The sequence below is a fragment of the Prionailurus bengalensis genome, chromosome E3 (assembly GCF_016509475.1).
Source record: "Prionailurus bengalensis isolate Pbe53 chromosome E3, Fcat_Pben_1.1_paternal_pri, whole genome shotgun sequence".
In the NCBI taxonomy this organism is placed as follows: Eukaryota; Metazoa; Chordata; class Mammalia; order Carnivora; family Felidae; genus Prionailurus; species Prionailurus bengalensis.
In genome coordinates, this window is record NC_057357.1 from 36,508,313 (window position 1) to 36,535,991 (window position 27,679).

At 41.7% G+C, this 27,679-nt stretch overlaps 1 protein-coding gene and 1 pseudogene across 19 annotated transcripts in view; both read right to left on the minus strand.

Annotated features, from left to right (window-relative positions):
* Positions 1–4,596, minus strand: part of LOC122472044 — a 118,065-nt pseudogene extending 113,469 nt beyond the window's left edge.
* RBFOX1 (RNA binding fox-1 homolog 1) overlaps positions 1–27,679 on the minus strand; it is a 1,791,866-nt gene that overhangs the window by 1,194,668 nt on the left and 569,519 nt on the right. For all 19 annotated transcript variants that reach the window (XM_043560618.1, XM_043560609.1, XM_043560612.1 and 16 more), the window contains one exon: positions 15,492–15,554. In XM_043560618.1, the coding sequence (XP_043416553.1) occupies positions 15,492–15,554 (63 nt within the window). The remainder of the gene's footprint in view (positions 1–15,491; positions 15,555–27,679) is intronic.

A 27,679-nucleotide genomic window follows, 5' to 3' on the forward strand; every position in this document is an offset into this window, starting at 1 on the left:
CTCAATAACCTTATATAGTATTACTTGGATTTCCTCTCCAAGTTCTTACTTCCTTCTTTAATCAAGGCAAATGTATTCAGCCGGTAAAATCTATCTCTAGAAAAATCCTTCTGAGTCTAACCATTCCATTTCCTACTTGCCCACTCTAAAAATAAAGTAATTTTAATTCATTTTAATTGTTCTAAAGCCCTCAGGGTATTAAGTAGCTATGTCCTTTTTAAGGGTTAGCATAAGGTGGCTTTCTTTTATTTCTCCAGCAAATGAGGAAGTAGAAAACCATCTAGTGATATGAAAAATCACTTTTAGGGGCGCCTGGGTGGCGCAGTCGGTTAAGCGTCCGACTTCAGCCAGGTCACGATCTCGCGGTCCGTGAGTTCGAGCCCCGCGTCAGGCTCTGGGCTGATGGCTCGGAGCCTGGAGCCTGTTTCCGATTCTGTGTCTCCCTCTCTCTCTGTCCCTCCCCCGTTCATGCTTTGTCTCTCTCTGTCCCAAAAATAAAATAAACGTTGAAAAAAAATTAAAAAAAAAATCACTTTTATATTAACTGATAAATAACAAAACAATATGTAGTATTATTTTAGAAATTAGTATTATTTTAGAAAATAAAACAGTATTATTTTAGAAATTATTATTTTAGAAAAACCAGAGATTTCTAAGTATAGTATTATTAGAAAAACCAGAGGCTTCTAAGTACTCATTTATGTTTTAAAAACCAAGTTATAATGCCTATGAGATATAAATTTAAGTATGTGTCACCTTAAACTTAATGAAATTGTTAAAAAGCAAAATTCAGGTGAACACATTTGATTTTTTAATTTTTAAAAAAAAATTTTTTTTAATTTTTTAAATTTTATTTTTTTGAGACAGAGAGAGGCAGAGCATGAATGGGGTAGGGTCACAGAGAGAGGGAGACACAGAATCCAAAGCAGGCTCCAGGCTCTGAGCTGTCAGCACAGAGCCCGACGCGGGGCTTGAACTCATGGACCATGAGATCATGACCCGAGCTGAAGTCGGACGCTTAACCGACTGAGCCACCCAGGCGCCCCTGATTTTTTTAATTTTTAATTTTTTTTTATGTTTATTTATCTCTGAGAGAGAGAGACAGACAGACTGAGAGTGGGGATAAGTAGAGAGAGAGAGGGAGACACCAGAGCAGAGAGAGAGAGAGAGAGACAGAGAGGGAGAGAGAGAGAGAATCTGAAGCAGGCTCCAGGCTCTGAGCTATCAGCACAGAGCCCAATGTGGGGCTCGAACTCAAGGACCACAAAACCATGACCTGAGCCGAAGCTGGATGCTCAACCAATTGAGCCACCTAGGCATCCTTGAACACATTTTAAAGATCTTACTGGCTTTCTGGGGCGCCTGGGTGGCGCAGTCAGTTAAGCATCCGACTTCAGCCAGGTCACGATCTCGCGGTCCGTGAGTTCGAGCCCCGCGTCAGGCTCTGGGCATATGGCTCAGAGCCTGGAGCCTGTTTCTGATTCTGTGTCTCCCTCTCTCTCTGCCCCGCCCCCGTTCATGCTCTGTCTCTCTCTGTCCCAAAAATAAATAAATGTTGAAAAAAAAAAAAAAGATCTTACTGGCTTTATTCAACAATTCATGAATTGGGCAGTCTGCAATGTAGCAGATAGAAAGGAGCTCTGAGGAGCTATTAAAAACGAAAGACTTTTACAGGCTGACAGAAGGAAACTGGAACAAGGAAGTTAAAATATGCAAAGAAGGCAAGGTTATGGCAAGGTTGGTTTCCTTTGGGGGTGGCAGGGTCTATCAGGCAGAGGACCCAACTGTTGCTACTCAGGTGATTCCCAATTGACTGGCTTAGGATTCCACTTCTGGGAGAGCTGAAGCTATAATTAAGTCTCCATTTGGTGATGTGGGTTTTAGAGTAAGTAACTCCACTTGGGGAATGTTGAGGTGGTTTTTAACACGACATAAAAAAAAATATCTATCTCTTTCTGATGTTTTTAATTCAATTTTAAGAGTTTTCAGATGGGTAGGAAATGACTGAACCATTCCATGAAAATGACTCTGAAAAATCAAAACTGAAAAATTATGAAAAATTAGATATATGATATAAAAGAATGCAAGCCAAGAGAGAAGTTATGATGTTAAAGAGGGAGATTAACAAAAAGACAGTGAATAAAAAACAGACTAGAAATGGAGAAATCTTAAGACAAAACAAACCAACAAATGAGAAGTGTTGGATGCAGAAAACAAGCTTACCACAACATACAAGAACATACCCTAGGAAAGAGATGTTAGAATCTTGAGAATATCAACGCATGGCATTGGGATCAATAATGAAATACAGTGAATACTTTTAGCATGGTTTCAAATGACACTAATATCTACTAAGATGGTCCATGCTTGGTAAGATGCAGCTAATATACTGACTTGCATATGTTCTCCAATTGTATAGAAAGAAGTGGGCATATGTTTTCCAACAATGATATACTGTTCCAGTCCATTACATGCTTTATGCTGACTTACTCTTCTCTGAACATCTGGAATGTTCCATTTAATTCACCAAAATAGTATAGTGTAGAGCATTTTCTGCAGCTACCATCCAGCCCCAACACCACCAATGCAGCTCTGAGAAGCCCTGACCAGCATCCGTGTGTGGGTGCACTCACATGCGTGCATGTGCATATATGAAGACGGAATGGCAATCTATGCTGTGATAGACATTTTATAAAGGAGAGAACTGATGTTCAGAGAGGTTAAGTAAATTAAGCACAGTCACAGAGTCACTAATGTGTTTTACATTCAATGTTATTCCTGCTGTCCCTAAGAGCATTGCCTATTAATGTAGCTTACAATTGCTACTCAGTCTTTCTAATATACGCTTGAAGCATTCATATGTTCTGAAATCTGGACTTCCCACGGAGAGTGTAAAACCTTATTTATGTCTTGCAATTATTTACCCCCTTTAGTTTGGCTAAAATGCCTCACACAGTGACAGGTACGTAAGAAGCACTTAGTAAATGCACGTTGATTGAATTTAGCTTTTCCCACCTTATATGTTGCATGAAAGTCTCCTAATATGGCTTTCATTTTCATAGCTATTGATTCAATTATTCTTCCTTAAATCTTAAACGAAGCAGGCCACCCCAGCTCCCAGGCATCCACAAATTAGTGGTGTCTTCATTTGTCTTCCATTTACATCTAACTAAACTAATTATTTTCCTGTTACCTCACACCCCATTGGTGTTACACAAACCGCTGAGATGGCCCCATCTCCTGCAGGCATCACTCGTATCTTTTCAGCAGCCAGTTGTAACACGGGTGACAGAACTATTAAAAATGTCAGACTTCAATGCATGAAAACTTATGTAAAAGCAAACGGTGTCATCTGAGGTAAAACTGGTGACAGCAGCATAGGGGAATGCAGAAGCCAACAGGACAACCTCCAAGCAAACTTTAACAGGGGAAGAAGAAACAATTTAGCCATTCCTAGGACAAAAAAGAAAAACAAAACAAAAAACAAAAACAAAACAAAACCACCTTCATGATTTCTGCAGAACTTAGAATATACTGGTGATAGCCACTGATGCAGTAAAGAATTGAGCAAATGACTGGATTTTACACAATGTTGAAGAGATGGTGATGATGATGATGGTGGATGATATGATAGGTGGGTCAGTGGATGGATGGATGGAGACACAGATAAGATCCTTGAACTTTTTCCCATCCCCATACTTACAATCCCATGTCAAGCCAATATCATCCTGCCTTCCCAGACTACTTCAATACAGCTCTTAACTGTTCTTGCTTCCACTTGGCCTGCATCCAAACCTTCTTCAGTATAATAGCTAGAGTAATACTTTCAAAAACATAAATATAATCACGGTTCTTATTTTTTTCTGATCCTTTGATGGTTTCCCATGGCACTTGTGGTAAAATCTAAAATCTGCCCTCTGATGAATATCTCTCCCTGTCAGCTCTTTTAACACTGTTCCAGCACTCTGCTCTAACCACACCTTCTTTTTCTTCTTCATAAGCCCCAAAGGTCTTGCCACAGCCCAGAGACTCTTCCCTAGAATTTCCCAACTTTAATAGCAATTCTTGGATCACCCAGATTAAATTACTATACTCTGTACGACTCTCATAGCGCGCTGAGTGTTTATGTCACAGTACTGCCTACGATTTATAATTATACATTTATTTGCGAAACTGTCAGAGAATTTAAGCCCATGGGCTTGGGCAACTTGGTTGTTGTCTTGTTTCCCACTGTGTCCCCAGCAGCTAGAACCACGCCTGGCAAAGAAGAGCATTTCTTGTGTGTGTGTTGAGTGAATGAAAGCCTCAGCCACCTGCTTGATACGGCGAGAGAGCAATTCCTACAGAAAAGGTACGAGGGAGAGAGTCACGGGAATGGGAGGCCAGGTCTGATTCCTCACCTGTGACGACATCCCTGATCAAAACTCTCGCAGGGGGAATAGAGGGCTTGACAAGTACTGCCGATGACTTTGAGCTCAGCACAGTGAGGGTTGGTGCAGGTGTGGCACCTGCAGGCTCTTCAAACGTGTGCAGAGTGTGCCTTCGAAAAGAAGCTTGCAATCTGTGCCAGCCAGCACCATGCAGTGGCAGGACCATGTGCTCGGAATAATAAGGTCTTTTTTTTTTTTTTTTTACTCTAGACTGAAATAGTTACAATCCTTTTACTACCCCATCTCCAAAATTCCTTATTAAAATATGTATTAAAATTAATGTGAAAACTCACATATATATGTAGACACACGCACACACACACATATATATTATATAATGTATATATCTCAAAGGCACAATTCAGTTCTTTGCCTGTTAGTCCTTCATCTGTGCTTTTTGTTTTATTTCTCAGGATGAAACTTCAGATAAAGCCCACTGAAAACCTTGAGGGAATGTCAAACGATCATGAGGCTACAGGCATGTTGAGCATCAGGAAACTCAGGGCTGTGGCTCTCAGTGACTCTCCACTTTGCCTATACTAACAAGAATCTTGTGTGATACACAGTCCCTGGTAACCACGGAGAATGTTGCAGTCTTTCTTGCATAGAGAAGAGAACGTGGCATGAGAACTCTCTAGAATTGTTTCTCCTTATTCGTACCAGTCATCCATTTAATCTACTTTTTAGAGAAGTAAACTTATAAAGACAAGCTAGACATTAGAGGCGATTTTTAGACATCACCCTCCGCAAATCCCTGTGAAGCCAAAATTCCTTGCCGCTATTTCCTTGATGAAATGTACACTCCCATGGGCACTTCTGACCCAGGGTCAGGCATACAGAAAGAGGTCAGTGCAATAGTCAGAGGTGTGGACCCTACAGCAGAAACCCAGCTCCAAGTCTTACAAGCCATCTGACTCTGAGCAATCCACACAGGGGCCAGCTTTCCCATCTGTAAGACAGCAGTAATTAGCAAGACCTATCTTACTAGGTCATTGTGAGGATAAAACAAGGGAATGCACGCAAAATGCTTAGCCCATGGCCAGGCCCATGAGCAGATTTCCAACACATGAGCAGTTTATCTTCAGACCTGCAGAGGACAACACCTGTTTTCCACTGCATGGTCTTAGGCAGGCACTTAGCACTTCCCAGAACTTCCATTAAAAGCTCACTCTTGAAAACATTTTAACAGTTTTGAAGGAAGAGGTTAATTTTATTCTTGTGGGGATAGGGGCATGGGGCAGAGAGAGGGGTTAAGTTACAACAAGGCAAGAGGGCTTCAAACTGAACTGTAGTAACAGCTTCCTTTCTATTGACTGTAGAACCGAGCTTCCTCTGGGTCCCCGCCCTTCACGCAGCTACCATCAGGCTGGATCTTTATGCTTACTCCCTCTCCTCTCTTCTTCCCCACCAGAAGCAGAACAAGGTCTTCTCTAACTAAAACGGAGCGTTACTTTTGCTACTACCTTTTGCTGAATCAATCACTGCCAAAGTTATGTTCTCAGAGTCCCACTTTCCACCCCAAAGGGCTTTTCCCAAAAACAACCCTCCGCCTGCAAAAAGGAGGGGTTTTATTTTTCTTTTTTAAAATCTTTACAAGAAACCTGTGGGTTGCCATGGTCATCTTCATTACAGAACAGGAAATTGGGGCTGGGAAAGGTTAAGTAAATTTCCCAAGTTTGCAGAAGTGGTAAAAAGGGAGCCAAGATTTGAATCTCTCTTTGTTTGTCTTAATGTCTTGTGCTTTTCTAAGACCCCAGCTTCCTTTATCATGATCTCAATGAACTACTAGCTGTGACCCACTGGGTTTATTGGGCACACGGCCCAAAGACTCGCAGCTTATTTGTTTTAGCAGTGCACAATGTTTGTGAACTTCTGCCAAAAAATTTTTCAATGTGTACTGGAGTGGATGGTCCATAAAAATAGACTGATTAACAAGTTCTTATACCTGAATTTACGGGTAAAACAATGGTATCTAAGACTTGAGAGCCAGCAGACACCTGATTTCCAAACTCACAAAACTCTTGTCAAGAAATAGCATCAAAGAGAGAGATTCCAGAACTCCAATGGTTTCAGAAAGAATGTCTTGTGCCAAAATCCATGGATTCTGAAGTTCCTTCTTCCTTAAGGCTTTAACAGTTCACAGAGCAATTATTTTTGTAATCTGGCTTCTCCCTCTATTCTGTGAGTTCCTTGAAGGTAAAGAGTCTGTGTGATTCAAATTTCTAACCCCAATTAGTCTGAATCCTCATTCTAGGCAACTAAAACATAGGCAGCTAAGAGGAGAAAGCCCAAAAGACAAAGGCTATAAATCAACACAGTCCATTTTGAAAAGCGATTTAGCGATACGCATCCAAAGTCATAAAGATGCTTATATCCTTTGACTGTACAATTCCTCTCAGGGGTATTTATCTTTAGTAAGTTACCCTAAGGAACAAAACTCTACAGATCCTGAGTGATTAACTCTGGTAATAATGGTGTTAGTGAAAAGAGCAGAAATGTCCTAGATATTCCATAGTAAAGGAGCAAGACATCACCCTGATGATACACTGTATAGCCCTTAGAATTATGATCGTAGGGAATGTTAGAGCAAGATCAAAAAAAGAAAGCCCAAGCTAAAACTCAAGGGAAGAAATTATAACAGAAATGATAACACCAAATCACAAGCCCATGATGACGACAGCTTTGGAGCACATATCTGGAGAAGGATTACGTGGAAATGTGGGAAAAGGATTAAACCAGCCTCAGGGCAGTAGCACATGCTAGAACAGTTCAGGCACAAGTAAACCTTGTTTCCTCAATGTCTTTAGAGGAGAGTTTGGATTCTGTTCTAAAATGAAAGGCGGGCACTTGGAGCAGAGCCCTGGGTGAGGGAGCACAGCTTTGCATGCAAGACATGGAGATTCCCCTTCCTGAGCCAGACCCACACCGGCTGTAGCGTGCGATTACGCTCTCAGACCATCTGCTCAGGGGCTGTGAAGGCAGCCGTGTGTCCTCCTGCCTGGACGCCAGGAGGACACCGATCACTAGTCAATCTGCTTGAAATTGCCTCCGATGATTAGTGTGTAATGACTCAGGTAGGTCATGGCCAGGGACGTTTCTGTTATTAATGCATTAGCAGCTGTAAATGGGCATTGATTCTGCACAGAGTGCAGGTTTATGGACTTGGTGGGGAGAGTCTGGCCCTGTGGAGTGTAAATGGTCATTGCTGGGGGAGGAAGCACCCCACAAGGGCACTGTACTTTAGGGAAGGGTAAGGAAGGCCATCCAGCTCTGAGAGGAAAACCCTGACCTGAGAATATGGAGAAGAATTTACATGTGAGAGGGATGACTCTTGGACCTCTCCTACATCTGAGATGGGTCTGATCATATATCCTTGGATTCTGAGCCCAACATATACTCCTGTCTATGACTGGCTAATCCATGATAACCAACACAGCTTGGGTTGTTTTATTTACTTTAAATTTTATTTTATAACTTTACCATAAATTTGGGGCCCCATTCATTTTAACGTCCTCACTCTCAGCAAAGATTCAACATGATAATTTACCCAAACTTACTTGTAAGTGAACGAATGAATGATAACGTTACCAGGGTAAGGATGTTAACTTAAATATCAATGTCATGGCACCCTGAGCTGGAACGTTCCACAATACAGTTTTTCAAGATAATTTATCCTACTTAAATACAGACACTGAAGTCCAATGAGTGACTGAATTCACCAAAGCTCATGCATACACAGGCAGCCCAGCAGAAGATTATTTCTCAGTTATGTAATTGCTCTGAATAGTTCTCATTGTTACCATTTATTTACCTCTGACTGTATGCCCAGCACACAGTTGGGGTTGGCACTTTCTGAGGCAAGAATCTTCATCTGTGAAAATAACTGCCTGAATTCTAAAGAAATTAGCCACATGCTTAAAAAAATATATTCCGGCTGTCAGCACTAGGAGAAAGTTTACCTTTTTTTCTGTGGAGCTTCTAAAAAGAAATCTGTAGCATCCTTCATTTAGAAAAACCAAATTCCTTGTTTCTACAACTTATTAACCAGCCATTCTTGTTTTTATTTGTCCTTTGCAATTTCCAGCTGTTGCTACAGGTTCACTAGTGTCTCAGATGAACAACCTCACATTACAGTGCAGGGTAGAAACAGCAAGTAGACCTAATCTTTAGATTAAGTGAAGGGATTTAGCAGAAACCCCAAGTCATTGTTTTGTTGTTCTCCTTAGGTCATTCTATTGGGAAGTGATGAATAATCAGGGTGAAGAGAGATTTCAACTCTTGGGTGCTCCAGCGGAAGAGGCCACAAGCAGATGTGCTTTCATTTCCTTTCACCCTATAATGCAACCAACGGATGTGGATCAAACCATATCAACGTCAGTTTATTATACTCACTTTCTTGTCCAGAAGACAATATGTTCATTTTTGCCCACAGATTGGGGGCTGGGAGGAGCCACTGCTGGCCATAACTCATCACTCTCTGCCTGGCTCAGATACTTCCCTTCAATCTTCTCTCCTGTGGCCTCATTTCTGTCTTTCTTGTTTATTCACTAAATTCCAAGTTGGAAGGGGTCTTAGTTACACACTATTCCAGTTAAATTCCTTACTGTTATTGTGATTATTTAACAAAGAAAGCTAAGTCAGATTGGTCAATGTGTTAAGGATCACGTGGTCACTCCACAAAGGGGCGCCTGGGTGGCTCAGCTGGTTACACATGCAACTTCAGCTCAGGTCATGATCTCATGGTTCCTGGGTTGGGCCCCACACGGACACCCATGCTGTCACCCACGCTGACAGTATGGAGCCTGCTTGGGATTCTCTCTGTCTCTCTCTCTCTCTGCTCCTCCCCCACTTCAAAATAAATAAATAAACTTAAAAAAAAAAAGGATCACGTGGTCATAAAGTCAGGCCATTAGCCTGACTCTTGATTTTTCAAAGATTGATCTAGATTGGGAAGTATGGTAAGGGAGGACTGTGAGGGGTTATGAATGACAAAAGAATGGTTTCAAAATGCAAAAAGTGATCATCTTTCACAGCAATAATCGATGCAACTCAAGAAATCATTGTCTCAGGGCTCCTGGGTGGCTCAGTCAGTTAAGAGTCTGACTTTGGCTCATGATCTCATGGTTTGTGGGTTCAAGCCCCCCATCGGGCTCTGTGCTGACAGTGCAGAGCCTGCTTTGGGATTCTCTCTTTCTTTCCCTCTGCCTCTCCCCTACTCACTCACACTCTGTCTCTGAAAATAAATAAACTAAAAAAGAAAAAGAATTAATTCTTTGTCTATGTGCACTTGCCACTTTTGCGGGTGTCAGGGATAGAGTGGTAAGCAAGACAGAGACACATCATGCCTTCAGAGATCCTCTAGTACAACTGGAGGAGGCAGGAAATGCAGAAGCAATAAATACAATAATTAGAGCATGTAAGGAGTGCTTTGTAATACTTGAGCTGGGTGAAATGATGGAGAATAACGAGGCAGATAGTGGGTGCGACTTCAGGCTCTTTTTTTTTAAAGTTTGTTTGTTTGTTTGTTTGTTTGTTTACAGAACACAAGCAAGGGAGGGATAGAGACAGAGGAGAGAGAGAATCCCAAGTAGGCTCCACATGCTGTCAGCACAGAAGCCCAACATGGGGCTCGATCCCATAAACTGTGAGATCATGACCTGAGCCAAAATCGAGAGTCAGACCCTTAACAGACTGAGCCACCCCCCAGGTGCCCCTTCTCTCTCTCTCTCTCTCTCTCTCTCTCTCTCTCTCTCTCTCTCTCTTAAAAAAGTTTATTTATTTTGTAGAGAGAAAGAGAGAGAACAAGTAGGGAAGGGGCAGAGAGAGGGAACCCCAAGCAGGTTCTGCACCATCAACATACAGCCCAATGCTTGAACTCATAAACCTGAAATGTGAGATCATGACATGAGCCGAAATCAAGATTCAGACATTTAACTAACTGAACCACCCAGGAGCCCCAGGGCTTCTCTATTTTTTATCCATGGTCCTGAAATCCAATAATCATACACAGTTTCCTTGTAACTTTCATTTTTTTTAATCTTCCTCTGTTCTAACAATAAGGGAGTGAAAGAAAATTGTTTTTCTTTTTTTATTTATCTACCTATACTCTCTTGCTTCACAGTCTCATATACTCATTAAATCAAAAAGATCCCAAGTTCCTTATTCCCTTTGTAGAAGAGGGAAGCGAGGAGGAACAGGAAGGATTTTACCGAGTTGGCTATGCAGCAGCTTATGACAGACAAGAGATACACAGATGGAATGTGTGAATATGGATGTGTGGTGGTGGGTGGTCAAGTGTCAGAGCACATGGGAAGGTCAGAAGAGAGTATCTTTTGGTGTGCCCTCTACACCATGAGACTCTAAATCAACTGGCACGAAACCCACCCCAGGCCTGGCCATCATTTAAATTAATGTTCTTACATTGCTCATGCTCTTGCTTCCTCTCCCTCCTGTATTCAGCTGAAGGCTGACCACCCCATTTCTAGCCAACATGCTGACTTTTAACCACTTCCTGAAGATAATCATTACTCTTTCTTTTCCAGTTCACCCTTAGGCTGTTCTACTCTTTGCTTGCTCCACCTAGTCCAGATTCTAAAAATATCACGTGGTCACACGTCTACAATGAAAACAGGCTTAGTATTTTCTTTACCCTACAAGGGGAATCAAGGAATTAAAGTACACATATTCAACAGGAGGGTCTTAACTGAGATATATACCAAAGTGTACAATAAGAATAAGGAAGGGTTACTCTGGCTGGTAAGACCACAGGTGACAAATTTTGAAGTCAGGAAGTAAACACATTTGCAAGTCAAGAGATCAACATGCTTGGTGGAAATATGTTATCTAGGGATTCTCAAAGAGAAGGAAGAATGTTAGAGACAAACTTAGCTAACTGAACAAGTAACTAGATAATATTCATGCTTGGGGAACAGTAGTCCTCCAACATGTAGGATGGAGTCCAGAGGATGGTGGCTTTGGGCATTAAAACCACAGCCACTTGAGGAAGTAGCACCTAGAGTGATATGCCAAAAGAGGGAATGGAATTAGGGGTTCCAGAAGGTCCATATCAAAGCCTCACTCCTCTGGTGGCGGGTGAAGAGCAAGACAAAATCGGTGGTGACTGAAGCTTGGGACTGGGGTACCTGGGGACAGAGTAGCATCCAGAGGGGAGAGCATAGGGTGTGGTCTGATGTCAGTGTTAAGCATTTGGAGCCCAAAGTGACAGCAGAAGTAACTGAAGATGTGAGGCACATGGGTAGCTCGGTCCGTTGAGCATCTGACTTCAGCTCAGGTCATGATCTCACAGCTTGTGAGTTCCACCCCACAACGGGCTCTGTGCTGATGGCTTGGAGCCTGGAGCCTGCTTCGGATTCTGTGTCTCCCTCTCTCTCTCTGCCCCTCCCCTAATCACACTCTTTCTCTCTCTCTCTCTCTCTCTCTCTCTCTCTCTCTCTCAAAAAATAAAATAAACATTAAAAAACATTTAAAAAAAAAAGAAGTAAGTGAAGATGTACAGCAATTTGTGCTGCACAGGACACTGGAATTCAGTCACAGATTTGGAGTCTGTTGCTCTAGGCCTATCTAGGCCTTGACAAAGCAGAAGTCAGAGCTTTAAACAAGAATCAGAGTAGGAAGTATAAGGCAAAAGGCAGCCATCATGGAGATCCAGATGGGTCTACTGTCTAGACTCAATTCTGTTTCTCCCACTTACATAACGCTCCATCAGAAGGTGAGGTGTGTCCATCCATCTATTCATCCCCCCATGTGCTCACCCATAGCTATGTCCAGCAAGTACTGATTACCTATTACAGACAATACTTCAGTAGATGTTGTGGCTATAATCAGAGGTTATATGCTCTAATAACCAGTGTATGACAGACACCAACCAGTGAGAACAAACACATTGTATGACATTTGAGGGTCATTAACTCTTTTGTTCAGGATCAAGGGTTCATGTACGGGCATAATGCACATGGAATCGCAGGGAATAAAGGTGCTTAGGGGCCTGGGGACAGCAGCAGTTCACCAACCAATGTCCACACTGGTATTTATCAGCTAAGTATCAGCATGAATGCAAGGATACAAATTTCAGAACTGGCCCCCTGTACTGACAGGGCCTCCAGTCTCGAGCTGCCCCATCCAATGTGATAGATTATTACTAGCCACATGACACTGTTTAAATTTAAAATAACTAAAAATAAACAAAATGATAAACTTAGTTCCTTGGTTACAATAGCCACATTTCCAGCGCTCAGTGGTCATATCTGGCTACTGGTTACCATACTGGACAGCAAAGATAAAGAAGATTCCTACCATGACATAGAGTTCTTTTGGATAGCACTGGACAAAAGGAAAACATTAAATTAATTTTTGGTTAATTAATTATACTTCTGACATAGCGTGCCAAGGGAAGTATAATCTGGCAGGAAATAGAGATCTAAGGAAGGCTCCCACTGGAACTTAAATTTAAAGGTTGTAGGAAATTAGGGGCGCCTGGGTGGTTCAGTCGGTTAAGTGTCTGACTCTTGATTTCAGCTCAGGTCATTAACCCACAGTTTGTGGGATCAAGCCCCATGTAAGACTTCATGCTGATAGCAAGGAGCTTGCTTGGGATTCTCCCTCTCTCTGTTTCTCTCTCTAAAAATAAATAAATTAACTTTTAAATAAATAAATACATAATAAAAACTTCTAAGAAATTACTCTGAAGCTGAAGTTCAACCAGTGACCCTACAACCACCAGCCTGCTGTGGCTCTCCTTTGTGTATACAGATCACAAAGGGATGTGGAGACCTACAATCCTACAAAGACATCAGAATGTGCAAAACAGCTCTGTATCATATACACCAGCCAATCTGTGCCAAAGGGCACCAATGCAAATGGAACATTCTGCAAAAGAATAAACAATGAAAGATAACCAGACTTTGGAAGTAGTAAATGAACATTGATTTTCTAAAGCCAACAGAGACCTCAAAACCCTAACTCAGACCACCATAGGATAGTCATATCAGTGCAGGCACAACGTTAGATGTGTGCAAATTCTAAAACCAGGACTGTTGCTTCCAGTAAAATCCCATGAGGGGCAGTTTCCTAAGCAGCAATGTTATTGGTGAGGCGAACCCAACACCCGGACACACAGCCAATGTAGATGTCAGGCCATCTATTTTCTTGACCATGAAGCAACCTCCCAGAACTCGATCTCTGTTGTAGGGGACGTGACCCCTTGGCCCCAGATGTTGATTGAGGTTCACTGCTCCAGGGAAGCTAGGACCACAAGGTAAGCATCGAAATCTATTAGATACACAGAAATTGGGCAGCTGCTCTAAATATCCCCAGTGAGGAGTTTTTCCATTTCTTCCTTTTTTATTTTTTCTTAAATTATCAGATATCTACACACTGGTGTAGAGCAGCAAATTAATAATTTTTTTTTCTCTTTAGACTGCAATCGTAGATATGGAAATACCATACCCAAAGACAAATTAACATGAGCTCCTTACAACGCTGTACTAATTATCTCGGGGACCAGAGCCTCCCCTAGGTTAGAAATTTCAGCCCCAATCCAGGGATGGAACATGAATTCCTTTCTGAGAAGCAGTAATTTGTATCATGTTGAGAAGGTAGAGAGAAAGGCGGGAGGGTCACACATAATCTGAAAACACATCCTGAAACCTTCCTCCTCCATCTCTACCTTGCCTGCTCCAGCACCACAAAGAAGGGAAGCAAGGATATTGCTTGAAACAGAAGAAGATAAAGATGCATATTTAACTTTACACCAAACAGACTTCATGCCAAACAGCCTCTCCTTTCCACTTACAAAACCTTGCAGTTTTCAGAAAACGCTGTAGCCTGAACTTCAAAGGCAATGAAAGATAGATGTGGCATGTAGGGAATTAGACACGAAATTTCCTTTATTATTAGGAACAAAAGCTGTGGGTCTAATCTCCTGTGTGATACAAGCTTTAGCTGATCAGGGTCACAGTGAGTCACTCTGATATTACAAACAGCAAATACACCATCTTTTTCTTTCTTTCTGCCTCCTCCTCCTTCTATCATTCACATATGCAAATTCCGTAGCAAAAAGGGGAGTCATGCGTTACCACTGAGGGCAAAAGAATTCCCTTTGATCAGCCTCTTCCAGGCCTGGAGTCCCACAGTCTCTGATTCCACCTGCCCCTTTATGATATTTGATGTATCAAATTATACACCACCCATCTCAGAAGTAGAATGTATTTTTTGTAAAATTCTGAAACCTTACCAAAGAAGCTGCATTTTGAAAAAACTAAATATTTCCTTTAGTTAGCCTTTTAAAACTTTGATATTTGTGGTTAAATTACGACAGATTGTTCTTCGCCAGCAGAACTACTGCAGAGGAGAGCTGATGTCCCGTGCACCAACACCAACACCAACACCAACACCTCAAATGCTAGCATCTCATAAAAAAGGAGTCGGGGAAACCGGAGAAAATACTGCTGGCTTCACCAGAAATAAAGTCCTTGTGCACAATGAGAACGGCAGACGGCAGAAAGTGCTTACTTGCTAAAAACAAATGAAATTTCTGAAATGTACCCCAGCATCTTAAAAGTACAGAATTTCTTTTTCTGCAGTAATTTTTATATAGTAGGAATTGTATTCTGGTGCAAAATGAATTGTTCTTAAATGCCTCAAGAAATATGTGGTCTCACTTACTGATCTGTTTTTGCTGACATTTCTTTCTACTTTGCAGGGTCATGCAGCTGGGAGAGAGGGACAAGATATCTCCTAATGAGAAAAGCTTAGGGAACAAATAGACGAGAAAAGCACATTTTAATTTAACCTCCAGCCAGCAGTGGTAGGGTTAATCCCCCAATGCGCACAAACATTTCCTGTGTTCCTTGTGGGGGTTCTCCCTGGCACACCATCCTCTCACCTCTGAATCCAATGCAGTAGAGCAGAAAAGAAAGACACAGGCAGGCAGCACAGTGTTTGTGGGAACTTCAGGCCTGCAGAAGAGAGCTTTTCATCGCAAACACGATCAAAGAAATAGATGTATTTATGTAATGAAGGTTCAAAAGCGGTCGCACTTACTGAATGCTGAGCCCGATCAAGGAAGCTGTAAGTCCCACTGGCATGAGTTCTTTGAGCAGTTTCCTAGGGAAGAAGAGAGGGGGAGACTTGAGTATCAAGGAACGTACTCTCGTATTGTGCCTTAACCTGTCTTGTCATCGTCCTATCTGGCTAACCTCTAAAATAGGCTTTTGATGAAACAGTGTATTTTACAATGATGATGGTAGTGATGATGAAAAGGATTAAGATCAAGTCTTTCAATATATTTTCATTTAATTCTTTCACACTCCGATTAGGAAGGTATTACTATTTTCTCTGTTTCAGAAGAGGAAACCAAGGCTCAGACAGTTCAAGTAAGTCATACTTGCACAAAGTATGCATTAAGGTAGCAGAGCCTGGATTTGAACTGGGCAATTGGATACCAAGTTTACAACAGGTCTGCTATGCACATGCCTTCTACAGTGAGCTCTATGCTATAGGATGTGTTCAAGGAAAGATGAGAGGCCAATTTTTCAGAGATATTATTGCCTGGAGTTAGGCAAAAAGAGATAAACTCTCTTTTCAACTCTAGAACTCTAGGATTCTATAATGGTCAATCCCATGATGGCTAACACTCAAAGTGACTGTGATACAAGGTGTCCTATCAATAATCAATTTCAGAAACATGGCTATCATCTCCCAATCAAAAGGAATAAGATCCATGTCCATTAATATTTAAATATCAAAACCAAATATCACTCAAACTGCAGATGGCCATTATAATCTCATGTAATTCAGTGGGTTGGGGGAGAGGTCATCTCTAATCACAAAGACTTACTAATAGATATAAGAGAGTTACATGGCACCCTATACTCAAGAGAGTTGATTCTGATCCGTTCCCACTCTGGGGTCATGGGAGTAGCAGAGGTGGGATTGGTTTGCAGGATTCTAGAACCTGTTCTAGTGTTCTATTATTTCTCTCGAGTAGTGACACAGTGTGTGCTCAGATTCAATGGAACTCACAAGTTTCAGAGTTTAATTATAAACAGTATTCACAGATATATGTTTGGAAAATATTCTCCCGTTCTTAATAGCTTTAAAAAAAATTTTTTTTAACATTTATTTGAGGGACAGAGAAAGACAGAACATGACCGGAGGAAGGGCAAAGACAGAAAGGGAGATAGAGAATTTGAAGCAGGCTCCAAGGCTCTGAGCATCAGCACAGTGACCAATGCGGGGCTCAAACTCATGAACCATGAGATCACGACCTGAGCCGAAGTCGGACGCTTACCCAACTGAGCCAAAAGTCGGACACTTAACCAACTGAGCCACCCAGGTGCCCCTCTTAATAGCTTAATATGATGGAGGTTTTTTTTTTTCCAATCTTCATATTTGGTGAGCCCACTGGTGTTGATAAATTAGAGCGTCTGAAAATAGAGAGTGGTTCTAAAATAGCGGAAAGAGAGATTTGCATCTGGAGAAGCCTGAAAGTATACACAGCTGTGAAGTTGTAAGGATGGTGGTAACAGTGGTCATTTATCTGTCCTTTCTTCTTTCCTTCCGTTCATCCATCCATCCATCCCAATCATCCATGACTCTGCTACCTACCAGCTTTGTGACCTTGATCAAGTCACTTAACTTTTCTTTGTCTCAACTTCTTCAACTATAAAATGAGAATCATATAGTGCCTATCTCAACAGATTGAGGTATTAGAAGTTAGTATTTGTAAGGCACTTATTTAGTATTATGCATGGCACAAAGTCAATGCCATATAAAAGTTGTTTATTATTATTATTGTTATTATTATTATTGAAGTATAGTTGAAATACAATATTTTATTAGTTTCAGGTATACAACATAGTGATTTGACAATTATAAAATGCTCACCACAATAAGTTTAGTTACCACCTGTCACCATAAAAAGTTATTATAATACTTTTGACTATATTCCCTACAATGTACTTTTTATCCCATGACATTCATTTTATAACTGGAGGTTTGTATGAAAGTTTATTATTATTTATCAAGCCCCTCTTTATGTCAAGCACTATCCTCTTGGTGCCTACAGTCCAGGGGGAAAGTCAGATCTCGGTCAGGGATGGTGGGGAAGACTTTGCCAAGGAAGCAGCAATGGAAATGAGATCTTCATGATGAGAAGAATGTAACCACATGAAGTGATAGAATATGATTTGGGAAAAGGAGGCAGAAAATTTAGGAAATGAATAGTCAAAGTATATAATTATCTTCTATAAATTCATAGTATGCCTCAGCTGGAGAATTATCTGTGTCCTAGTAAAAAAATATTAATGATGATAATAGTAATAGAAACAATAGCAGTAGCAATAGTTTTATTGAACCCATAGTATATCCAGACTTTGTATCAAAATCTACATGTGTCTTCTTATTTATTAAAAATAATGATGGCTTCTTTTGTCAGGTTCCACTTCCTAACTCTTGGGCAACTCTCTCTGGTACTTCTTCCTTCCCTTCACATAGTCGCTTACATACTCTAGGATCCAGCTAAACTGATGCCTTAAAGACAGAAGGCATCGTTATACCTGTAGGCCTTTGGTCACATCTTTCTTCCTCAACTGCCCTAATCCTGGCTCAATTTCAACTTGTTCTTCAATGTCCACCCAAATGTGAACTTCTCTCTGCAACTTTCATTGACCTGTCCAGCTGGACTGAATTTTTTCCAGGGGCTCTGTGGTCTTTCACACACCCTTCTATCTGAACAAGAATCACATACTCTAACCCACTGTAGAGCTGGCCTGCTCTGGCTGTGAGCTCCTGGAGGCCAAGGACAATGTTTTACTGATATTTGGTAGCCTCATTGTCTGGCACAGTGCCCAGCCACTTAGCAGCGGCTCACTACACTGGACGGAATCAGCAGTGATTCCTCATTGAACCAAAGTGGTATAGCTCCAAGGAAGGGCACTGAAATTTATTCCAGAGAGAGGTTCTCCCTAAGCAAAACAGCCATCACTGGTGTTCCCATATTTGGTACCCAGATGATAATATTAACTTCTCATCCACATCAGCTTCATGCCCACACCTTTAGATCTGTTTTTAACCCAACCTGCAGTTGAAATGAATTTTATAATCACCCCCCTTACTAATAAGAATCCACCAAATTCTCCAGGCAGATTGTTTTATAAAAGCAAACAAAGGCTGAGAACCATTGTTACAAGGTGAGAATAGAAATGGTCATTAGCAGCAATGGCACCAGACAGTGAGAAAAATCTAAGATGCTCTCTAGAGTTCCAGAGGAGCTGTATATGTTCAAACCAAAACAAAACAAAAACCAACTAAGATTGTCCTGAGTTTGCAATTACTCTTGCAAACTACCTTAAGAGCAATTTGTGACCAGGGAGAATCTTGGGTCCCAGAGGAATTGGGTGGAATTCTCATCATACTGAGACCAAGGCTGGAGCCAAAGGGCTGCAAGTGAACAAAATTTTAAAGGACATCAGAACAAAGTCAGGCAGAACAGAGGTGAATGCTCGCTTCCTGCATTAGCTGCCCTCACCTCTGCACTTTGTCCAAACAGACGCAAAAAATAGCGAGCCAATTACTTCCAAAACACTGGAGTTGATGACCCCTGGGTAGGCAGCGTGCAGTTTAACTCTCTCATTCGGTAAATCGGGCTGGTACTGGAGTGTTTCCACTCCCACAGACTGCCACAGACTGCTTGAGGATTTCCCCACTTGGACGACCGCAATAGGCTGCAGAGATCGCCTTCTGTCTTCAGGCTTTCACCTCTAATTCCTCCAAAGAGCTGGCACAGCAATCTTTACGGAATGTGACTGTGACTATATTGCTTGACTATTTAAACCCTGCACTGATGGCTTCCCATTCCATTCAGGACAAAGCCTATATATACCTTGTGACATAGCCTGACATCCTGCATGGTGTGCTTTCTGGCCACACTCCAGCTTTATTTATTTATTAGTGAGCAGGCACACCCTCCCTCTGGACCCCTAGTGTACCAGCCCTGGGGACCTTCTAGTTCTGGATCATACGTGATTTGCCACCTGCCATGGGGATACTGTACATGCTGCATCTTTGACCTGGGATGCTTTTAACACCCACTAACTCCCATTCATCATTACTTTCTTATGGAAACCCCTACTACATGGTCTCAAGAGCCCTTCCTCATAGCACATAGCATGGCTATCACTTAACACTCAGGCACAAATGATTTAACTGATGTCTGGCTGTCTCCACTATGTTAACTGTATGAGGGCAGGGACTATGTCTATCTCACTCACCATTTTGACACCAGCTCTAACCACACTGTTGTGAATATGAAGGTATTCAACATATAGTTGCCAAAGGAAGGATAGGTGGAAGGGAGGAGGGATGGAAAGAAGGTTTCCTCACTGTTTTGCTAACTTTACACAGGCTTTGGCTGACTACACAGATTTTCTGAGTTATTTCCTTCCCTCTACCCCATCTCTGCCTAGCACAGATCTGGAAGTCATGTCTGAAGTATATGATCCTGGTTCCATTAGGGCTGTGTTCAGTAGTAATGAAACCTCGCCTGATCTCAGTTCAATTTTCTCCCAGGAATGTAGAAGGTACTCTTCAGTTTTTGCTAGTTCCTAAAACTGAGAACTCAGTAATTGTGAGGTCACCATTCTCTGCCATGTATTCACTGAGAAGAAGAGAATAAGCCAGGCTCTGGAGCAAGAAAAATTGATTTGAGAGAAGAATAGGCAAGACTGGAAAGGCCATGGGAGGGGGATTTCTGGGTGGGGCTGAGACTCACTCCTATGCTGGGGGATAAATATCCACATTCTGTGAGCTACTTTGAGTATGCTTCTATTAACTTTCAACAAAAGAGGTACATGTAAGACATTGGTCTCAAAGGGTGGCATCTCACCTAACTAGGGGGATTCTCTACCAACCCTTCATTCAGGTTAGGAAGCTGTATCTTAATCAGTGATTGTGAGTGGGTACACACTCTCTAACCTTACTCAGGTGTCTGAAGTTTAACTGTCCTAAAAAGGGGTCTCAGGCCACATCAAGCACAGACTAATGCAGCCAGTATCATATGGGCTTTTTATGTGCAATTTGGCAATGATGGGCATGGAGAAGCTAGAACTGACCATATCTGGGATGGGAGGAGAATAAATCAAGATGGGGAGTACAATGAAGTTTCCTTAGGTTGGAGATAGAGACCCTCTCCAAGGGAATCCAGTGACGCTCAGCCATGTAACAAGAGCCTGCTGACCAATGGCAGCTACTCCAGGTGGATGATCAGACCAACCACACTTGGTCATGCAAACAATTCAGTATACCCCTGGATTTGTTCTAGGATCTAGGCACCTTGAGCTCTAGACTGAGAACTGATATGTAATTTTACTGTCCATGTGTGGTTTATTTCCTAGGGAGAGCCATAGGTTAAAGACCATCTCCCATTGTGATCACACATAAGCATTCTACACAGCAAGGGCGGCAAAAGATACTTTGAAAGTTGATTCTCCTATATCATCTTTTAGCGTCCCACCCCATCCCTTCAGATGCCTGGTCTGTGCATTGAGTATTCCCAAAATATTCTCTTTTTTCCCCTTGTATTTATTAAATGTAAGTGACTGTGCTGAACAAGAACAAAATCTGAGATAGTAGTTCTAAACTAAAACTGAATGCTCCATGCCCTCTAATATCACTATCTGGTCCCATACCTGGGATTCTGTTCCGTCTCTGTCTGCCAGGTAAACACGTACCTATTCTTCATGTCCTTGGGGAGCCCTTGCCAGGCACAATAAAGAGGTCCCTCTTCCTCAGTCTTAGAATTCCATTAGTGATTCTGAGCACTCATTACTCATAGACAATGGTCTCTATGTTGTCCTCGCCAACAGATTTACATTCCTCAGCACCTTAAAGCCCTAGGCTGTGTTTTACCTTATTTATGAGTGACAGTACTCTATGGATTTTGGACAGAGAATTGGGTTCAAATTAATTCTCCCATTCATTAAGCTATGTAACTTTGGGCAAGCTGCTTGACATCTCTGAACCTCAGTTTTCTTCTCTATCAATTGGGTGTAATAATGCCCTCCTGAGAGGGTTGGTGTGAGGAGTACATGATGCAATTACCTGGCAGTGCTACTCAATAAATGCCCGAGAATGATGCCTACTTGGTCAACAACAGTCATTCCAATAAAAAAAAAGGCTTAATATGTTTTGCAAAATTTTGCCAAAGTGTAAGATTATCCAGATGATGGCAAGACCAGAGCCAAGGCATACCAATGGCCAACACAACACTTGGCACAAAGTAGGTGCTCAGTAAGATTTCTGAAAATAAAGAACTAATGAAGCTCTTCCCTTAATGATGAAATATAACTGTAGCTGCTACTCCAAGGCTTATATTTGACTTGTTATACTGCCTAAATGCAATAAACATCAATTAGCCTGCCTGCTGCATTTAATTTGGCTGTACCCACCTGTCCAGTAAGGACTCAGGTACAGTATCTGTGACTTCTCCATGGGAAGCTTTTTCCCAGTCTCCCTCCCTAGGGAAGCAAACTTCTACTTAAAGCTCCAGGGACCTTCGAAAGACTAACGATATTACACCCCACATGCCACCCCCCCTTTGAAGCTTATTGTTGGTGTGTTTAATTTCCTGTCTTGGCCTTACAGGAGATTTCTAATGTTTGGGCTGTAGGGTATGTTCTGATTAAAAATAATCCTCCCAATTACAGGTTGGCATGAGCCTCCCGTCACACGCACTCTGCCACCAGCCTCTGCTTCCCTGTCAGCAATAATTGTGTCTGCAGTGCCTAACTGTAAATGAAAACCCAAGGGGCAAGTTTGGGTCCCTGGTTCCCAGGCCGCACTGGATCTTTTAATTTGCACTGTCTGTCAAAAAGACGCTGCTATGTGTACTCCAAAGAAATCCTGAGACTCTCAGATTCAAGGCTAGAAAGAGCAAAGGTACCACAGCCTTCTTGGAGAAACTGTATTTGAACCTGCCAGAGATAACAGGGTATGTGTAAGGCAATTCTTTTTATTCCGTTCCAAACTTTAGTTACACCCAGTATAAAAAGGGAAGCTGAACTCTAGGGAAATTTCAAGATGTATTATTATTATTATTATTATTATTATTACTATTATTATTATTTTTACCAAGTTCATGAGACAGGACATCAAAATCAAAGCATACAATTACAACTCTGTGAAAGTAAATATACCTGAGACCTGATTATTTTAATTTAAATAACATTAAAACTTTTTGGGTGTAGAGTGAGAGGAAAGAAAGATGTTCTTTTAGGTGGGAAATACCATCAATTTCTTCCTATACAAGCAGAGAGATCACCCTATAGCCAGGTCCACATTGGGCACTTGAAATATGGTGTTGAGTCAAACAGCGTCACTTGGAGACAGTACTGGGCAAAGTTCTGTGTTAGGAGAAATGAAGGGGAGCATGGTTTTGGTGTGCCTCTATATTCCACATCCCTTTTTCTAAGAATGGTGCCTGCCCAGGAATGCACCTGGTCTTGCTCATACCTTGTTTCCCCCTGGACAGATGATACAAAGCAGAGATATCTGACCCTTGGATGAACATTAGGGGCCCTATCTTAGGAATCTACAATGGGGACATGAAAACAATGTGTCACTATGTCAGCTTGTAGGCATGGCATCTGCACAGTGATGCAGAATGAGGACCTAGGGCACGTTCTGAAATTAGTAACAGCGGTCAAGGAGAAGGCACAGCAGACCAAGTCCATCTGTGGAAAGCAGGGTAAATGGAGTCAATACAGAGAGAAGCAGAAGAGCCCACACAGTGGAAGGGACACAGTGTGCAGAGCTTGGCACCTGGGTTCCAAAAGCATTCATATTTCTTATACCACCACTCCTGATGTCCTGCTGAACATTCCACACAGAGGATGAACGTGAAATACCAGTGTGTCTTTCTAAGAAAGTGTGCTTTCGGCTAGCCTAGCTTCAGTGGTTTTCTACCACTTACAACACATGTTTTGGTGACCAAGTTATTCACGTAAGACCTATGCAGGACCACACATAGGTTCGAACCCAGGCAACTGTGCTGATAAAGCTTGCCATAGATCAAATTCAACACCTGGCCTGTTTTTGTAAATAAAGTTTTATCGAGACATGGCCACATTCATTCAACTATGTATTATCTGTGGCCACGTTCATGCTAACACAACAGAGCTGAGTAGTTGTCAGACTTTATGCCTTACAGACCCTAAAATATTTACTACTTGGTCCTTTATAGAAAAAGATTGCCACCCCTGGATATCTGAGGCTTACACAGATTCCCACAGAGATTCACCAAGATCTAAATAAATAAATAAATGTATAAATAATAAAAATCACAACTGTTATGATCACTATTCGATACTAAGCATCTAACATGTACCGGGCACAAAATCCCCTGTGGGCACGACATCCATTATTTCCCTTTTGATGATGATGAAGTAGGCATTAAAAAACCTGAAAGAATTTGTAGCAGGTATTACCATGAATAATCAGTAAAGCCAGCATCCAAATCTAGTTCTGTGTGACTCTAAACATCATACTTTCAGCCCATATTTGATACAGCTATAATTTTTTCTAAAAACAGAGATGCTGCCTAGCCTGGCTTTTTTGGTGGTGCCCTGCAGCTCATTTCTAGCACGAGGAGAGAAAGTATGACCACCACCTTCACAAAGCAGCTTCCCTGAAATAGTTTCCTTTACCAATCCTACTGCGAGCCCAGAAATCTTCACATTTCCACCATTTAAAGGGGGGATTTTCTGTGGCCTGGGATGTTTCCTTAGAGGTACCAGGGGTTAGAGGAAACTAAATCAGAAGAGGAAAGATTTTTAATTCCTGGAGACAGATTCTTAGGTTGAATCATAAAAGACCAGCAGAAATGGACAGAAACCATTGGCTGATTACTGGCATTGCACAAAATTGTTTGGAAGACAGAAATGCTCCTTCCCATCATGGCAGAAATGGCCAGTGAGTTCTTTCTATCAAAAGGAATGAGGCTTTTTCAGCAAGTGTTCATGAGTTCACATGAACTGGGTTTACTCAAATCCATCAGTGTCTGGAGCTGGCCTGGTACAAACTTGGGATTAAGGAGACCAAAGGATCTTATCCATGTAGAAACCATGAAACTCCTCACATAAAAAACTCAGGATGGAAAGAGAGTACCAACCTCCGCAGAAATCTGACACAGGAAGCTTTGCTGCTTCAAGGAAAGTGATAACGGAGAGGGCTCAGTGTCACCTGCAAGGCGCCAGGCTCCTGGAGCAAGGCTTGAAGAAAAAGCAAACCCCCTCCCCATCCACACCCCCCCTCCCCACCGCCACACACACACCATGTGGTTTCTACCCTGTGTGCTTTCAACTCTCATCTCAAATATCGCTTCCTTTGCCTCCCGGATCCCTCTCTGCAGCAAATCTAGGACAGGCTTCTTCTCCTTGCATTTATCAGTTGTAGCTGCATGGCAAACACCACCATTTGATTAGTATCTGCCTCTCCTGCTGCACTCCATGACTGAATACTCATGAGGACTCCGACACCGAGGGTTTTGTTCCACTCCGAATGCTCTGTACCTAACCCAGCACCTGGAACAAAACCGGGGCTCAGTAAATATTTGCTGAATAGATGAGTGAATGGCTAATTCCAGAACGAAACCACATTCTCTGGCATCCCCAGGGTATCAATCTGAGACCCAGGGGTGCAACGCTAACCACCCTGTCCTGAAAGGTATTTCTTTAAGCCCAACTTCCCTATCCACCCAAGTGTCCAGCTTCTTACAAGTCAGTTGGAGGAAAGATCACAACATTTTAAGAAATCAATGTAGACATAAAGGAAAAACTTTAACCATGGGAGTCATCCCCACAGGGATACAAACCCCAGTTTCAGTATTTCCTTGTTGTGTGACCTTGAGTAAATTACTTTACATCTCTGGGTCTCAATTCTCTTGTGTGTGGGGTAGAGGGGGCGGGAAGAAAATTATTCTTTGTAGATTCTTACAACAATTAAATGAGATTACATAGGAAGAGAGTGTGGGGTACAGCTATGGTGGGTGTTCTAAGAGCTGCACCTACTTTAATCATATTGAAGTCCTCCTGCCAAGGTGAGGTCTTGAGAAACAAGGAAAAGTGACGGAGAAACAAGGAAAAGTTCCTGAGAAGGAACTCAGGAAGTAAGTATCTAATGGAGACAGACAGGGACATATATATGTGAATGTACATAAAGACAATAAAAATAGCAAGAGAATAACAATCATAACGATAGCAACACTCCCCCACCCCGCCCCGCTCACTTTGTGCCACGTGCCGCGATAAACAATCTGCATGGAGCATCCCCCTGAATTCTCATTGTATCCCATGCTGTGGGCATTATTATCTTTAATTTTCAGATAAAGCATGATATTCAGAGAGGTTAAGTATTTTTGCAAGTCCCACAGAGAAACTACAACCTGAACCCTGATCTAAATGGCGATTATGCAATATTCGCTGTCAAAGAGAATATTCCTATTCTAACTAAACATCACCTGCTTGTGGCAGCCCAGAGAAGCTTGGTTTCAGAGAAGAATCTTGGGTGACTTCACAGAGGCACTGATGTGCTTTTACAAGAGAGGAGCTTAGCTGTGCCGTGACACCATCATGGCTCTCACAACACAGGGGAAGCTACTGCACAGGGGATCATCCCTTCCCAACCAACTCCCTTTTGGGTATTATCCACCCTCTCACTAGTTCTACTGCTCTTTGTCATTGAAAGAGAAACTATACAGGGATGAGCAACAGGCTTACAAAGGGAGGCCTCTCAGACATTGTGATTCGAAGTAACAGTCTCTTCCCCTGCACTGCAAGCATCCCTTGCCAGCCTTGGGACTCCCTTTGTCAGGTGTATGGTGCCTAGGGGAAGATCCTCCCCATGACTCTCACTGTCCTCCTTTCATAACACCTGGAAGGCTGGGGGGCTAACCTAACCAGTTTCACTGTAGTGAAGTGGAAAATGGATAGAGTAATCAGAGAGCGTGCAAGAGACTGAAATACAGACAGATTTATAAGAGCCGGGATACAAAGCACATTGTTGGGAATGCATGGCGCTTTTGTTGATTAATCATCTTTTACTTTGAATCTATTTTTCAATGAAAAGTAGCTTTTGTTTCTATTACGAAGATTAATGTGTCAACAATACACAACAACATAAATGAGACTGTAGTGGAAAAGGGACAAAAAGAGACAAAAAAATAAAAACAAAAACAAAAACAAAAGGCAAGGAAAAAACAAAACCCTCAGTACAGAGGGTGATATATTTGCTCAGATTACTGCTTTATTTACACCACTGAGAACACTTTATTTTTGAGCTTCATAACTCATTGCTCTAGAAAGAAAAGGAAACTAGCTAGCAGCGCCTGCTTCAACATGAAGAAAGAAAATATACCATAAAGAAAACCCATCCTCTACCCTGTAGGTCTCATTTTTTTTTTAATTCTATTTAATATGTGTTGGACTCCAGAGCACCTTATTACCTTATTTAATTTAGGCCAGGAAAGATGTCTCAGAATAAAAATGGCACTAAAGTGATAGGAGCTAAGCTATGAAATGTGGACATCATATTTTCTTCAGAGATATAATCAGCTTATCAGAATTCATTTCATCCTAAGAAAGGTCTCACAACTACACTGAAAATTCAAGCTGGTCTCATCATCTCGAGAATGTAATCTCCAGGAAATGGTAAAACTATCAAGGCCAGCTTGGTGCAGTAATCTTTATGTATAAGAACAGTCGGCATCAGATCCTGACAGAATCACTGTGGCAGGGTCTGCTCTCCAGAATGGGGGAGACCTCTCTATAAAATACATGAAGTACCTTTGCTGATAATACCACCATTTTTTTTTATGAGTCACGGAGGATATTTTTCAAAGATGCATTGCTACATTCTTTACATCTAAAAATTCTCCCTAACTGGGTATACTGTAAAAATATAAAGCCTTAAAAAAGTTTCCGAAATTAGTCACTAAATTAGGTGTGGGTTTTAGTACCATTCTTGCTGTTAACTAGCTGTTGGGTCTTGATTAAGTTACTTAACTGGCTCTGGGCCTCAGTTTCCTCATTTTCATAATAAAGGGGTTGGAGCTTCTTGTTGTTGTTGTTTTTTTTTTTAATTTAAACTGCTCTTTTCTGTAATTTCTCCTGGTAATCTGGTTCATGCGCATTCTTACAGTTAGGAAAATCAAGGAAAGCAAGAGCAAAGACACCCCA